This window comes from Manis javanica, chromosome 1 (assembly GCF_040802235.1).
Source record: "Manis javanica isolate MJ-LG chromosome 1, MJ_LKY, whole genome shotgun sequence".
NCBI lineage: Eukaryota > Metazoa > Chordata > Mammalia > Pholidota > Manidae > Manis > Manis javanica.
Window position 1 is genome coordinate 41083837 of NC_133156.1, and position 17490 is coordinate 41101326.

The window sequence follows — 17490 nt, forward strand, 5'->3', positions numbered from 1 at the left end:
GAACTCCTTAAAATTAAAACATAAAAAACACCAATAGATTAGATATTTGATTATATCCAATTCTGAAGGTTAGGTTATCTCCATCAGAAAAGAAAACAGAATGTCTGTACACTTAAATTATTCCCTTTTCCTCTATCGTTGGTCATAAAAAGGTACCATAAAATCTCCAAGTGTTTTAAAATCCTATAGGTTGTTTTCCTAAGGAAGCAGTGCTCCTTAAAAGAGCTCCCTAAAGGACAACTAGTAGCTGAATTTTAAGTTAAAAAAAATAATAACCTTTATAACCTAACTCCTAAAAAATAAAGTTTTTAAGTAACAATTTTAAAAAGATCAAAACTTTATTGAATAAACGTTACACAACATTCTTTAACATGTAAGTTTCAGCATATTTTAGATGAGAATATGTCATTCAAGTCTACAAAATGAAATAGGCTGGTGAAGATTTGAAATACAAAGCATGAAGCAAAGCTTAAATATTAAGCAACTCAAGCAATGAAGTGAAATTAGCAACATGGTATGCATGTTTTTTAAATACCAAGTTTCACTTTTTAAAAAATGAGTAGTTTATTACAAAACACCTTTGAGAACTTATGAGAAAAATATTTAAATACCTAAAATCTGATATCTCCCAGTTCTTTTGCCTTTTTATTACTTCTTGATCATTTCCATCACTATGCAAAGACTTCTGAAGCTTAATTAAAAATCTTGATTACACAGTCCACAGTGGCTTGGAGGTCCCTGGTTCTCAAAGTGCACCTGGACAGTACTGCTGCTGGCGGCAGGTGTCTTAAAGACCAGAACCAAGCCCATGCCCTAGGGCCACAGAGCACAGGGCACTGTTCAAGGACACTCACCCTCTAGAAGCCCCCTGCTGCTACAGTTTCTGAGCGGACTTTTTCAGATTTGATCAAATGTGTAATGACTTCATGATAAAGAATTTTCCCAAAAATTTCAGAATGTGATCAAAACTTGTAATGAAAAAACTAGTTAGGATTTGTATTAACAAAGCTCACTAGAAGCAAGACTGCTCACCTTTTTTTGAGTTGTAAAACAAATCCTCATCAGGTATGTTAAATGTTCTAAAACTCACCCAGAACCTTTTGCTAATCCCGAGTGTGGGGTTATTAAGTAATTCCAAACCTACACATTAAGATTACAGAATGTTTGACTTGAGCCAAATGCTCAGTTACCTGTTTTGTTGCTTCAAATGCTTTTGGTATTTTTGTATTTTTTGGCATTTTTTTCCTATTTTGTATGAAGTTATCAATGTGGATTATCTTTCTCACTTAAAAAATAAATCAGTATTGCCACTAAAAAACTTCAGTTTTACTATTAAAAGTATGGCACCATCAAATATAAAATGCCTTAAAAATGTAGTACTAATAGGCTCATTTCATTTTCACAATGTTTTCTCCATTCATTATAAAAGAAAAGTTAAGGGTTTTCACATTTATTTATTTTCCAAAGACAAAAACATTACGGTCTCCAAATTCATGCTCTATGCATGAAGAGTTAGACGCCATCTTTATGGGTCTGTTCCTGTTGCTTGATCCCTGGGGTCAGGTGCCACCTGACCCCTGTGGGATCTGCTTGCACTTAGAAGGAGGGGCACTCCATGGAGAGAGGTCCACATCAAAATTCAGGTACTGTCGCCCTTTCTGAGTTAGATAAAATCAGTAAGGATAGGGAGAATAAAAGCCTTTCCAGCTCAGCAGAATTAGGAACTAGCTCTTAGGATATACATTTTCACTCCAAAATCAACACTAGCCTACCCATTTTGAGTAAGAATTTGAAACAATGTAGTTATGAAAATGTGCACACAATGTTAAATACTGGTGGCAAATAAATACATCTTAGTATATTCTAACAAGCAAATGTATATTCAAGAATACAGCCCTGCTTTATTAAAGAAAAGATCCAAATTTCCTTTGTGGGGTAGGGTGGGGCACTTTGCCCTTACTTCACTAGGAGGTCAGATCATCTTTGCTGCTGCTTCCTGGCATCCTGAAGGAAACTGCCCTCGGCATATGTGACTATTGCTGTTTCATAGAGCCACTTTAGAAATACATTTGCTTATATCCGAACTGATTAACATAGACCTTGGAGAAAGCACAAAGTTTTAGTATGAGAATTAATTCAGCATTTCAGTCATCACCCCATGCCTTTTAGGCCTGACCAAACTACTGGTAAGAACTTCACTTTCAAAATAAGTTACTGTCAATGACTCTTCACACATAAAATCTGAGTTCTTTATGTGTGTGTCATCACTTTTCTCCTCATCTATGCATAATTTATTGCAGTAGTCTCTCATAAAATATCCTCTAATACCTTTTCTTCAGTTTAATATAGCAAAATTTGCAAGTGCCCCTTTATAGATGGTTGCTTTTAACCACTGCCTTAACATTTACTTCTTGGTGCAGCTTTAAAAATCTGAGTCTCCAATTTCATTCAGTCCTGATGCTCTGGTGTTCTCTGTGCCATTGTGGTACAGGTCCATGAAACCAGCAGTCTGTTAATGTCTTTGTGCTGAAATATAGTAAAGAAAAGCAAGAAAATGTAGTTAAGCACAAGTAATCTATGAGACAAATGATGTCCTTGTTGTTTAAGCTCTACTTAGATTATGGGACCACACCTGATTTTCTTCTTTTAAGTCAGTTAAACTTCACCAACGTTTCTTTGAGAAAATGACTTATTGCCCCCCTACACCAGCAGAAGCAGTCCTGTTATTTCTGAAGTATTTATCTGGCTAAATTCCAACACAAATTAAACAGTTGTCATCTTCACACAGGGAATCTGTGCTTGTGTATTTTTTTTTAATGTTTTTGAATATTTGCCTAATAAAGGGGCAATCTTAGTTTTGTTCTTTTTGCTGCCATTTCACAGGTAAAATACTAAACTTTGCCACTCAAAGTTTTGGACTCCTTTTAGACTGCTATGAACCACCAGCAGCCTTCCTGTAACACAGGCTGCCTGCAGGCTTCAAAAGCAAATTTATATCTAAGACCAGGCTATGTAAAAGTCAGCTGCAGGCCATACCATCTACATATATGCAAAGAGTAAAAAAAAAACAGTGGGTGGAGGGTGCCTCTCCAGAGGTAGATACTGGGTATCAGAAGGCATGGAGCACCATTTTGCTACTAGAAGACAACAGGCATACACTGGTCAGATTGACCATACTGTCCCTTGTTACACAGCAAACCAGATTATCAGCAGTCACTCTGCACCATACCTCCGACAAAAAGCAAGACTGAGCAAAACATTTAGAGAAAACAAGGCTTATAAAATTTGCTGCCAAACAGCACAACCAGACTGCCCAACATTACTGACCTCCATTTAGTACCAAAAAGTGGTAAGAACCCCATTAAAATTCTCTACTACCCCTGGTTCTACCTTTCTCAAACCTGCTAGTCTAAGTACCAATAAGAATTTGAATTCCAAAAGAAGGGGATTCATGGAGAGAATGATCTTTTTTTTTTTGGTCAATGTATTTTTAAACCAAAGATGTGTATTAACAGTGGAATAACAGACAAACATAGGCTGCAAAAAGGAAAGAAGAAAACCCACCCCCATCCTTGCCAGTATTCAACTTGCCAGTATTCAACTTCCAAACATTTCCAAGTACATGTCTCCCCCTCTGACAGGACTCGTGAACTTATGTTAACTTCAAAATGTTGCCATGCTTCATTCAGCTACTAGATCAAGGCCTTTTACAGGGCATTCTACCATGTTTCTCAAGCAATGAAAAATGACTTCTAGCCATAAATACTGCACACATCAGAATGGAAGGTGAATGTAGTCCTTGCTTCTAAAGAAACAATGATAAACACTTTTAAAATTGGACATAGAGCTAAGAAAACTTATTTTCTAAAACTAAGATACTAACATAATCCTAATAAATTTAGACTCACAGAACTTAGGAAGTGAATATCCCCATTTAATAAACTGAAAGAGGAAAAAGGTAAGACAGTTTCATGTGCAATTCCATTTCCTTCTATTTATGACTCAATACTTGGCTTCAGCCTTCATAAGGTCTACTCCAGTTGGAAGGACTTTTGAAGCAGATCTTAGTATTCTTATGAGAGGTACATAAAACTAAATGCTGTTCCTCCAAGAGATCACCAGAAGTCCAAAATAACCCAGCCTCAATTTGTGATCCAAAATGTGCCATTCTAATCCATCTTGCAAATTACAGCTCATATGCAACAATTCAGCCTAATTACAGCTCTCCAATAGCTGCAAATACCAGAGGATTAAATAACCCAATTCAAAGCAGCAAAAAAAACCTTAATTCAAAGGCAGCACAACAGAAATCCCTATACCCTTCCTGTTGTATGAGAGCCTTTTAGGCAACTACACTTAAGTGTTCTCCTTTTCCACCCTCTGAGTTTGACCTAGGTAAATAACAATGGTTTTGTGGTTAATTCACTAAGAATATATAGATAGATAGGTATGTTCATAAATGGATATATATATTCTTATATATACATTAATAACTAAACGGTTAAAGTGAATATAAAAGTGACAAAGACTGAGACAGTGAAAAGATAAATCCATCATTTGCCTCTCCATGGACTCAGCTATTTGACATAATGCTGCAATCTGACACCCAACTTAACACCACCCTCAGACAAACTCCTCTCATTTCATAGAAGCTCGTGCAAGATCGTGCAAGATCAGCTCACTTTTTTAGCACAGCAGGTAATATCAATTAAGTTATTTTCACTCATTAAAACTATCACATGAGGTACACCCAGCTACCAAGGTCAATGAAAACTAAGGAAAAAGAACTAATGAATTCCTTTTGTCTAGCCTCATCTACTTTGGGAATGATCAAGTGATGACATGATGCCCTCTTCACTTTGTGGCAGGGCTTAACACAGACAGACCTGCCTGTTTCACTGTTAACTTCAATGCTCCCAGTCTGAATCCACAGTGGTCTGTCAGACACTGTAAGGGAGCAGCAGGACTCGTCACTGTCTGATGTAATAGCTGCCATTTGTTGAGACCTAAGGTAGAAAAAACCAAGTTAACAAAAATAGAGCAGTCATTTGAGTTCTTTTTAATCCATTTACCAAAAAAAATAATTTAAAAATAAGACCAAAATTCAGCTGAATTTTCATAATGAATTTACTCTAGATAACTTGCTGGCTTCATAGAATGCAAAGGCTTTCATACTACAGGAAAAACAGGCTCGAGGTGTACACACCAGCCTTGGCCAGGAGAGGGCACTCTCCGACCCAAGTCATTCAGCGGCAAAACGCCTTTGGGCATTCCAAGATGAGCTCCAATGCCAGCTCACATTTAAGGTTCCTGATTTTTTTTTAAAATGTACTAGCCTAACACTAGCCTAACATTGGAGTAGTCTTGATCTTCTCAGTATTCTACGAGGGCTAAAGTCATCCTATTCACGTAACATCATTAATGAGCTCAGAGACCCTGTTTTGCAGAATGACCAAAAACTGCCTGAATGCCTTTCTCCTTTAATGCCAGCGACCACCTACGCGTGCTACTACTCCAGACCTGAACTGTGTGAGTTAATACCTGCTTGAAATAAATTTGACAAGATAAGCTTTCTCACTCAGGCTTTCAGAACAGAGACTTAAGTTCAAAAGCATAATTTAAATGAAGGGTTGCTATTTTAAGCCTTATTTTTTATTTAATGTATTTACTTGTCTGTTTACTTCTCTGCTTGAAGCATGAATAATTCATCATATCCATGTAGTCAACTCTAGGATTACTGATTTAGATAATATTCAGTCCTTATAACAAAATAATTATTTGTAAGATACTAAATCAGAAGCAGTAACATACAACCAAAACTTCAAAAAGGCTTCTCCGATATTGAAAAAGGAAATTTTACACACCTGACCTATAAACATAATTATGTCCAAATTTTAACTCAGAGAACAATTTTCTTAAATGAGTTTTAAGAAGTTATTTACCTTTTTCATGGGAAAATATACTACTTAAGTACATTTAATATACTGAAGTATACTGTCAACTATAACCCAACAGCAACCACACAAGAAAAAAAGGAAACAATGCGTGAAAGAATTTCCTTTGAACCTCTCCCTCCACAAGTAAAACTGGTTAGGTTTCAACAACTCTTGATTCTAGGCAAGAGAGGCAAGAAGCTGCATTAAAGAATGACCAGCCTTTCTCTGTTCATCTCCCCACCCAGCCCCCGAAAGGCAGGTAAAACGTCAGCATGCCAGTGCCTGGCCCCCAGAACTGCACTCATGAGTCGTCTGTGCTAATGTTTAAGATCAGTCTCTTCTCAGCGCTTTAAGAGACTCAAGGTTTTTCTTGAGAAACTGACCACTCCTACAGGATCCACTACAAGAGCCACGGAGCCCCAGCAGTGATGCAGTTAAACAGGGGGCTACCCCCATAGAAGACAATGATTCTCTGGGAATTACTTATTTTGTTCTTTAAGAGAAAGCTTCCATAGAATGGCAACTACTCCAACGAAGCAGCAGAGATACAAAACGGCAAATCAGAACAGGGGGAGAAGACACTCAATCTCCCTTTCAGAGTGCATGAAAAAGGAAGTAGAAGGGGTCATGCTCTTCGAGCAAACCCCAGAGTTAAAGAGCTATGATGATACACATGTACCTATTGTCCTGCTGAGCCCTCAATACAAATGTTCTCTTAGAGCAATGTAGTATGGTGCAACATGAACGGACAAGGCAAGCCTAAGTAGCACCTCATTTTACAATAGACATTCTGGTTTTCTAGCCTTAGACTTATTTTTCTAACCAGTTATTTTTCTAGGGCTTTAGACAAACTGCACATAGCCTTTCTCAGCACACCTGGACTCACATCAAGATGCCACTCCCAGACAGATTTCTTTACTAATAACTGAACTGTGGGGGGAAATCATAGGTTTGTAATCAACAGCATCTCAAATATAAGCCATGGGTAAATATGACAACCTTCTGGAAAGTAAGGCCACAAGCACACAGATGGAGCCCTTGGAATGTGAGGTATTTCCCTCCTAGAAAGGGGAAACAATCTCCTACTCAACCATATCAGTAACAATAAAAAATAAGAAGGAATGTTCAAATGAACGTCCACTTGTTCACCATTTAGCAAAATATAAAATAAAATGCCAGGATCCCAGGGGAACATAACGTCTACACAAATCAGCCAATTCAGCTATGTAAATGCTGACAGGTCACTCTGTGGTCCCAATACCCTTGAAAAGCTCGCTAGGAGGACCTCTACTCACTGAGCCCCACAGCTCTGATACTTCTCATGCCCCTTTCAAAGGTTTGGGATGCATGGGGCTTGAGATGGTGATTGGTTGTTAGTACCTAAGTGCCTGAGCGAGAGTCACTCCTCCTCATTCATTCATTCATAGGCAGACTATCATTTCACCTCTGTCAGGTTCCGTGCATGGCCTAACAGAGTAGAAATGAAGAGAAACAGGCTGCTGGGGTTTATGCAATACATGAATGAATGGGGCAAGGGCTGAATCTGACATGATGTTAACTCAGTTTCTCCCTCACCCTGATCCACATAACCTCCAGCCCAGTTGCCCTCCACAAATGCCTACAAGAAATATTTGTTCATGCCTACTTCTAGGTATTTATGGACAATCATACTATGATTATTGTAGTTTCAGGTAAGAATAACATTAATGTAACTTTTTCACTTATACTAGTTGTATGTTGCAGAAATTTAATATGAAAAGCTGCCAGAAGGGAACTTCTGTGCTGTGGTTGTGTCAATGACAGCAAGTCTTCTCTAGGTCTTGTGCCAGGTACTTTACTGCTTCAAGTATTTAAACTCTCACAATTACGAGAAGGGACCGTTATTCTACCCATTTCACAGATGATGACACTGAGGTAACCTGCCTAAGATCACATAGCTTAAGTGGCAGATTCAAGTCAGGCTTTGCATCTAGGAAATCTGACTCAAAAGCCTAGACATTCAACTTGTGCCTGAAGTGAAAGACAATGACTCTTTGCTCAATAAAAGCTTAATATGGAGGCCTCCCAGTGCAAAAATATTCATCAGTGCTCCCACCCACCTGCATCACTGGCAAGTTTTATAACCCTAAGTATCCACTTCTATCTTTCACACTCAAAAGGATGACCTCCAATTTCTACAAAAACATTCTCCCTGGGCAAACAAAAAATTCTCTTTCACCAGGGGAAAAATTACATTCCTTGTAGGCTTTTTCAATATCTTTTAAGTTAATCTTTGTGTTGGTGAACTAAGTGAGGGACACTGAGGGTTACAAAATATCTTAAATATTTATAAAAAAAAAGGTCCTGGCTAAAACTTGATAGCTTTATAATTACAAATTTTTTAGATTACATGAAAAGGAAAAATGTGTGATAACAACCATCTCATACTTTAGCTACAGAGGATCTGGTTTTCCTTCTAGATACTGGCAAGAGGATAGAAAAAAATTTAAGTTTTAAATAGTTTCTGATGAAGACAGATTTCTAAGGCAATAAAAGGACATTTTCTTTCTCTGAAACAAAGACTCACGGTCTTAGGATACAAGGAAAATTCCGTATTTAATGACTGTATTTTCAACTTATTTTTAATGAGAGCTTACAAAAATATCGGGAATTTGAAGAAAAAAATATTTAATTTATGCTTAAGCAAGACTAGGTATTTTAAAGTTGGCCTGTTTCCAACATCAAAGTTTTAACGAACTGTTTTACAAACAAGTATCCAACAGAAAAAGGCCCATAAATTAGACAACGTATACTACAGCCATCTAACTTATTCAGTTGGAAAATGAGAATTTGACTCTGAAATTGAGTATTTTACTAAATCCTGAAACTCTTGAGTCTACAGTTTCTACTACTGCTTTACACTTCCCCACAACCAATCTTTGAGCCAGAATAACATAGAAATCTGTAAGAAAAAATTCAAAGACAGCAATAAGATTTCTCAGAAATTAATTAGCTGTATTAAATTTTGACTCAATCCATCCCAAGATGGATTTAAAGATGTAGTATAAAAATTAATTTAACTATTTCCTATCAAAGTGCAGTATGTAAGATGATCTAAGAATTTTAGTTATCTGTGTATGTATGTTAAGGCATATTTGTTTTCCATTAACTGCACTGACATAGTGTAAAAAGTAATAGTTCACAAATTTAAAAACATGGCAATGTTGGCATATAGTGTAAATGTCCTGATGGTATGTAAATACATGTTAAAAAATAACTGATTCCATTACTAAAATAACTTAAATGTTTTCCATATTCATACATTGTCCAAACCAATTGATTTTGTCACTGGGAGGGGATGATTTTAACATAAAACCTACTCTTAAGAATTTAATAGATAAATGCAATCACACTAATGCACCTAATTTTTCCAAGACGCTTAAAAATAGAGCACCATTAGCAATGTGCAGGACTGCAGGTTGCTTAGGAAGGAACCCTAGAAGCCAGGCTGCCAGTTCTAGTCACAGTGCCTGAACAAGAAAAACACTCCAGTGACTTAATTTCCAAATGCCCCCTAAACCAATCCCACCCCAAGTTTAAAAGATTTCTATTAAAAACCAAAGTACAGATGGATGGTGCTGATAGTTGCAATACAGTGTGAATGTACTTGATGCCACAGAACTGTACACTTTTTAAAAATGGTTAAAATGGCAAATTTTGTTAGTTATACTTAACGACAATTTTTAAAGTATCAGCAAACTACATTGTACACCTGAACTAACACTGGTATGTGTCAACTAAATTTCAATAAAATAGCACCACAGTGCTCTATTAATAGGACAAGGTGGTAATTCCCACCTACATTTACAAGGAAAGTGAAGAGAAAAAAATCCTGGAGTCAGTAAACATTAAGTCTCCTACTTGGGTAAAGATTAAGCAGCGTCGAGTCGTTTCTCTTCTTAGTGTCAACTATCTATGGTAAAGACACCAAGAACATCCTAGAAAAATTAAAAATATGACTTTAAACTTCCTATTCCTTTATTCAAAAGAGCACAACAACAACAAAAAATAGCACAACAGCACATATTAATTGCTAAAGCTTTCCATTTTAAATTCTACTTACTTTTTTGAATGAAGGGACAGTGTACAAACACTGTACATACAGAATATAAAGAGCCTAAACCAAAACTAGGTAAAATTAATTAATGCAGCTTAGCTGTTTTGTTCTCTCCTGACAATTGGAATGTGCAGCCTCTTATACTGTTTCTGAATTCCCTTTATCAGGCATTTCCATCAGATATTATTTTAATAGCAACCATATTAATACAATCCCAAAGTAACCGCTAAATTTGCCCCACTTTAGAAATAGGGTCTTCATTCTCTTTGGACAATTCTCTGTTGGAGGCCATCGTGGACCCAAATCAAGACAATATCCTGAATCAGAACATTATCAACTTTTCTAGAAATTTGCATCTCTGCTCTGAATACTTAACAGTAAACCAATGCAGCACAAACCACAGATTAATTCACAAAAGGGAAAGTCTAATTTCAGATTACGATCCAAGTTAGATTTCTTAAGGTACAGGTATACCTCACTTTATTGAGCTTTGTAGATGTTGCAGTTTTTTCATATTGAAAGATCAAGACTTTAGTGGAGTGTGTAACTGAAGATGTGGTGGAAATAGCGAGAACTACAATTAGAAGTGGAGCCTAAAGATGTGATCAATTACTATGATCTTTTGACAAAACCTTAATAGATGAGGAGTTGCCTCTTATATGAGCAAAGAAAGCAGTTTCTTGAGATGGAGTCTAGTTCTGGTGAAAACACTGTGAAGACTTGAAATGACAACAAAGGATTTAGAGTATTAAATAAACTTAGTTGATAAAGCAGTGGCAGAGTTTAAGAGGACTAACTCCAATTTTGAAAGAAGTTCTGTAGGTAAAAATGCTATCAAACAGCATCTCATGCTACAGAGAAACTGTGAAAGGCAGACTCAATTGATGCAGCAAATTTGTCTTAACTTTAAGAAACTACCACAGCCACCCAAGCCTTCAGCAACCACCACCCTGATCAGTCAGCAAGCCATTAATACTGAGACAAGACTCATCACCAGCCAAGATTACAATTTGCTAAAAGCTCAGACGGTTGGCACTTTTTAGGAATGTTATTTAATTAAAGCATGTACATTGTTTAGACATAATGCTATTGCACACTTCAATAGACTACAGTATATATAAACATACTTTTATTTGCACTGAGAAACCAGAAGACTCATTTGACTCGCTTTACTGCATTACTGGCTTTTGGTGGTGGTCTGGAAGCAAGCCTGCAACATCTCTGAGGTCTGCCTGTACTTTCAACACCCAACTCAGTTACTCTGAATCAAGGAATGTGTTATGCATATAAGGGAATGTCAATGTGCACCTTTCCCTCAATACAATATTAAGTACAACCAGTTCAGATAGGAGTGCAATTCAGTATTTTGAAATTAGAAACTCAGATCCACTCATAAAGATACATACTTGGTATGATTTTGTTACATTTCATATTCTTTACCTGCAGTCTATCTCACTATCTATATTCCTGGTCTACAATTATCCTTCGTAGATTTTTCCCATCAAAACCACATAGGGAAACACCATGAAGTCATGCAGGTGGGTTCAGACTAGTTCATTTTACTTTTATCTTTTATGTGTTTCCACATCTATTAATGAAAGCTGGATAGATATCCCTTTCAAATGAAGTCAGCCTTCCAGTCTGAAGGCTATCAATTCAAGAAAAATAAAAGGGAAAAATACTGATGCTCTTAAGTTTCTGAGAACTTCTAGAAATGAAGACACCTTTGGCTATTTATAGCCAGTACTTCACTGGTTTCTCCTCTTGCTAATGCTGTTTCAGCCCCTTCATTTTAAACCACTGGAGATTTTACCTAAGCCTAATTTCCTCTCTGCAAAGGGAAAAGATACCCACTTGGTTCTCTCCAGAGTAAATTCCTTCTTTTATCATTTTAAAGAGAAATATAAATGGCTACAATTACTTGATTTCAACTCTTATCTCCATCTGCAGTAAACACTGGACAAATTTATCTAGCTGCTTAGTTAAGTTTCTATTTAAACAAAACATTAATATGCAGCCATTAGTGTTAAGAACATGTATTTTAAGAATATAGAAATTCCTTAAAAGTTTCCCTAATGGAACTTCAAATGAAATATGCAAAACTGTGGGTTTAAAATGGAAGGATCATTGGTATGATAGAGATCATGCACATTTGTGATTGTTTCAACCTTCTCCTCAAAGGCATGGACTACATAAAATTAAGTACTTTTGTTCTCAAAATTTTTTTCCCCATGTGGCTTCTGAAACAAATCAAATTTGGTTGGTGCCAGAAAAGCACATTTGCCATAGCACTTGACTATCTTAGCAATGTCCACTGTCAAAACCACTATGTTAAAACTCACCTGGATCATTACACAAAGGCTTGGAATTATTAGGTGACTATTTACTCAGCCTGTTCAAATCTTTCTGAACCTTAGATGTCAAACTTTCAAATATATATGAATGAATGAGTTCATTAATCTGAAATAAATACTCGGAAAATCTTTTAAGATACTTCCTTAAAACCTCTCAATCATGCTGTGAATTTCAACCTGTTATAATCAAAAAACTTCATAAATACTTGTTTCTGTTTGCAGGAAAGAATATGTTCTATTCAAGTGACACATTTGTTTTTCCTTTCAATTGTGTGTTTATTATAATCAAAAAGCATTGATTCTGAGTTCCCCAGAAAATTCTACTTGCTTTTACAGAAATCAGTACATAAACCATAGTAAGTCCATGACCTTAAAGAAGCTGACAGAACTATTGATTTTCAATCTCCATTAATATTATCATTAATTTCATAGTTAACTAAGATACTCCAAATTGGACTACTTAGAAATACACAAAAAGGTGCTGTTTCTGAACGTTTCAAGTTTCCAAAGTGTCAGATTGACATATCAAATTTTAAAGTAAGGTACAAAAAGTATGAAAGCAACTTAAAAAATACTGGGATAAGTTTGCCTCCACAGGCAATCAGGTGTATTTTTCAGTAACAATAAAAGCTATAAATAATAATTAGAAATCAAGTCTTAGGGACAGATGGACCATGTAGAAAAATAGTGAGTTGTTACTAGCCCCAGTAGCAGTGATACCTGAGGCAGAAGACCAAGCACAAGAGACTGATTGTAATTACACAAGTATTAAAAAAAAAACCATGTGATGTAGTTTTGAAACTAAAAATGAAAAAATTAAATCCACACATTTGTATGCAATTGGCAGGAGGAGGCTCTCAAATCTGCTTATCAGACCTCTACACTGCAAAATCTCATTTGAAGAATATACTGATTAATCACTGATTTTTATCTATACTCAGATAATATATTGATAGGGCAAATAGGAAAATAAAAGTTTGATTTTTCACCTCCTCTATACATTATTACAAAGAATAATTTTCTACCATCTTGAAATTTTTCAAAGCTTTTTGAGAAACACACACAAATAATTTGGATTTAGTTGATTTTATTTACAGCTTGTTTTTTTGTACATTTCAGAGCATTACACAATTACATTTTCTCATTTTCTGACCTGCAAACAGATACCTTAAATGGAAATATTTTTTAAAAATTATCAAATTAGGTACATCCAAAATGCAACAATTACACATGACAATTAATTCACAAAGTGTAATTTACCAGGACGTATCCTAAGAATTTAGGAACAGCCAGTCAGGAGAAATCTGACCAAATTTAGCCATCAACTATTTACACATCCAAACACAAACCTACCTAAACTCCCAAATCAGAAATTTGAAAGTTTTTATTAAATCCCTACTGGACAAAACAGAGTGATGATTCAAACCTAGCCAGCCTTGACAGTCCTGATCCCAATTACTGGGCTATTTCCCCAGTCTGAAACTGAATAGCAAGCATCTCAGTTTGTCAAACACCTAGTATCAAACTTTTGAGCCATTATACACACAGAAATGCTAAGTGATCATTAATCTTTAAAGAACAAGTAGTCATTAAATATCCATACTGTTCCCCCCAGCTCACCAGCCCTTACTACTGCAATCCCAAATATGCAACCTGTGTCACATAGTGACCAGCTATATTATATAGATATGTATGTGCATGTATCTACACACACATTGTGTATAGACACATGCACATACACACGGTACTAGGTACAAATGCCAATTAACAGTCCCTGCAAAATTCATTTTCAGTTGAGGCTATGGTTCCTATGCCTTGGGATGGTTAGACTTCAAAACTGAAAAATACTGCTAAAATCTCACTTCCTTAAGACAAAATTGATTGCTTGTTCAGTTTAAGCTTCCCAGTCTAAAAATGGCTATCAGGTAAGTATAAAAAAGCAGCCAACTGAGTGCAATCTCTCTCTCCGGTTTGGCCAAGCTATTTCATAGAAGTTACTCCTCTAACTAGACAAGAAACCTGTGGCTCCTTCTAGTGGTTCTTGCCTACCTTACTGTCCATGTTCACGTTTCAAACTGTGTCAACAGAGCCCGCACTTCGGGGGTCAGCTGCTCGGCAGCCTTGGCTGCCTCTGTGATAGCCTTGCGATACAGGCCCTTTCTCTTCTTATTAAAGCGTGACTGAAAGTTTTCTAAAAAGGGGGAGAGTTGCGAAAGAGCAAGGAAAGACGTCGTCGGAGACCCGAACCATGAAATACGGGCCTCCTGTCGGACTAAAAGGCCGTTATCTTTCCGGCTCACAGTTATAGTAAGAATACGGGCTGGCCACCATGGGAAGCCATAGATCTTGGCCCAAACAATGTCCCCTACACATACGGTCCTGCCATCTGGTGTGACGCATTTAGAGACGTTTTTGGAAAAGACTTTCATTTTCAAGGAATTACTGAGCTTTTTCTCTTCCTTTGAAGAGGAGGAAGTGGAGGAGGTGGAAGGTGCATGCCTACTGCCTGGAGGAAAATCAAAGCTTTCAGAAGAACTACACTCAGAGTTGGAGGATTTCAAATCATCTGTGCTATCAATGCTACACACTGAAGCACTGGAAGAGTCAGGTTTCTTTTGATTTAGGGTCATGTAAACAGAGATATTGCTTTTGCTGCCCTTTTTGCCCAGTGTCTGTGGTTCATCCTGCTCACCAGGCACAAGCACTTCAGTTGTGTCCTGAACCTCACTGCGGGCCTCTTCAGGGCCTTCTGAGGGACTCTGGTTTTCTGAAGGGGCCTCACCTGCTGAGCGGGTAGAGGTGCAGCGAGACTGGGGTTTAGGCGCCATCTTGCTGCTCCGCATTTTCTCAAGTCCTGTCTTCAGAGAAGAATCATTTTCTTCATTCCTGTACCTTTGTGGTTTTAAACGAACCCGGGGTGGAAGGGAACCTGAGCTAGGATTCTGGTACCGCCGTGTAAAATGGACCTTTGAATGTGCATTTTTAGATGTAGAGGTTTCGCTTTGCTTCTTTTGCGCCTTTTCTTTGGCAATTTTCAACACTTCCCGAGCCTTTGCATGATCCATGTTCTTACTCTGGAGCACTTTTTTAGTACTTAACTGAGCTTTCGAAGTGTTTGCCTGAGTAGAAACCTTGACTACTCTGCCTCTGCTGTGAGCAATACTTGAGACCTTGACCACAGCATTTCTTCTCTGGCTTTCGTTTGGGTTTTTCCCATCCACCTTATGTTCAGTTTTCAGTTTTTTGTTCACAGTAGCTATACTTTCACTTTTCCGTTTTTTATCTTCATATTTAGAAGAGTCACTTGCACTACTACCTTTCCTGATTTCCTTTTTTTCAGCAACAACACTGTTCTTACACTTATCGCACAGGACCTGCCTGGGTCGTAGTTTGATTGCGTTCATCATTGAAGTTGGCTCTTCCCTGTACATCTTCCGTTTGGGTCGCTTAATTTTCCGAGGCGGAGGCTGAGGTATTGACTGGTTATACGTGTCCCTGATAAACAAGGGGGGAGGGTAGGGTGCTCCCTCGTGGAAGAGGGGCGGTGGTTTGGAAGTCCACAGGCCTTCAGCCGGGCTCGGTGTGGGACGGGGGCCGGGAGAGGGGTCATCCGGAACAGCACCATTCAGTTCACGCTTGACTTCTGTCCCTTCTTGGAATGTATTACTTTGGAGCTGCATGGCTTCGGGTTTATCCTTATATTCCCTTTTGGGAAATACTGTCACAGGGATCCCATGGGGTCCAAACCTTTGAAAGAAACAAAGAAAAAAAGCTATTAAGTTAATGTCTGTAATTAAATTCTTAAACACAGCTGATGTTCATTCTTACGACCTTTCCTGAAAACTAGTTCCTATTAAAGAACAAAAACAAGAACCTACTGAGTACCTCTCCCCCAAAATTCCAAAGCCCTCCATTTTGGTCCTACATTTTAGGTATAAACAACGACACTCAAATTTTAGTCTAAGCAAATACCAGAATGGCTTGATATTATTTAGACCTTTCCAGCCTTGGATCAGAAAGGAGGTTCTATCAGCTAAATATTAAACATCATCTGATATTACATTCACTTAACTATATAGACAATATGTCTAGTAAATTTAACAATAAATTTGTTAACATACATACCTTTGGTTATAATAGCTTTCAAAAGCTTCATAAAACAAATTCAGCCTTAACTACCCAGGAACACTTAATCAGTAAACGCTCATCTTAACTTTAATTGCTTGAAAATTCAAAGACAGCTTCTCTTTTACTCTTGCACCCTAACTCTTAAGCCCTTGTCCATCCAACCCTACAAAAACACAAAAATACTAGAAATACAGATACCCAAATTACCTCAAAAACACAGGTATAAAGCTGTGGCTAAATTTTTTTAATCACATTGTACATTAACATTTTTACATTGCAATCCAATAAAAACATTTATCTATGTACACATGCATGAATATATGCATATATAAATACACACACTTAAGCAAAAGTTTCCCTAAATAGTTAACCTTATTTTATGTGATACATGTTTTTTTTCTACTCTAGTTTCTTCTGTTTTAATGCCAGACACATTAAATATATTTCAAAACTCCCTTACAGGTCCAAACCCAGTTTACAAAGCACTGGTATAAAACACAGATATTTACAATTCTCAGTTTCTAATAAAACAGGGGTCAATATTCTTATTTCTCATGCAGACTTAAAAATAACTGTTTTAATCTGCCTGGACTAAACATCAAGAATCCTTAAAGTTAAACCTGCTAACTTCCTGCACATGAAAATGAAATCATACTATCAAATGTTATCATATACACATTACTATGATCACTTTTAAACACTATTTGATTCAAGCAGTATCGAGCACAGTACAGTTCAACTGCCAGTCCCTTAAAGTGGAAGAGCTTAAAGGATCAGCTTCAGGAGTCAGGCAGAACCCTGACGTTAGATGTCAATGATTTACATATGCCTGCTTTTCTGGAAAATGAGTGTGGGTTCTCAGATTCTCTAAAACTAAATGCCCATATGCCTGTCCACAAAAAGGTTTAGAAATACCTTTTGTGGGAAGAAATTTTGAGATTTCATGTTCTTAGGGCTGTCAGTGCACCTAACTTCA

At 37.1% G+C, this 17490-nt stretch overlaps 1 protein-coding gene across 8 annotated transcripts in view; it reads right to left on the bottom strand.

Annotated features, from left to right (window-relative positions):
* Window positions 1–316: 316 nt before the first annotated feature.
* The window catches only part of PWWP2A (PWWP domain containing 2A), a 31368-nt gene continuing 14194 nt past the window's right edge, over window positions 317–17490 (bottom strand). The window contains exons 2-4 of one of the 8 annotated variants that reach the window (XM_073231616.1): window positions 15079–16133; window positions 4891–5006; window positions 317–2526 (exon numbers count right to left, since the gene is read on the bottom strand). In XM_073231616.1, the coding sequence (XP_073087717.1) occupies window positions 2449–2526; window positions 4891–5006; window positions 15079–16133 (1249 nt within the window). In that variant the 3' untranslated portion in view covers window positions 317–2448. The other 7 variants (XM_073231627.1, XM_073231645.1, XM_073231653.1 and 4 more) reach the window with 7 other exon arrangements.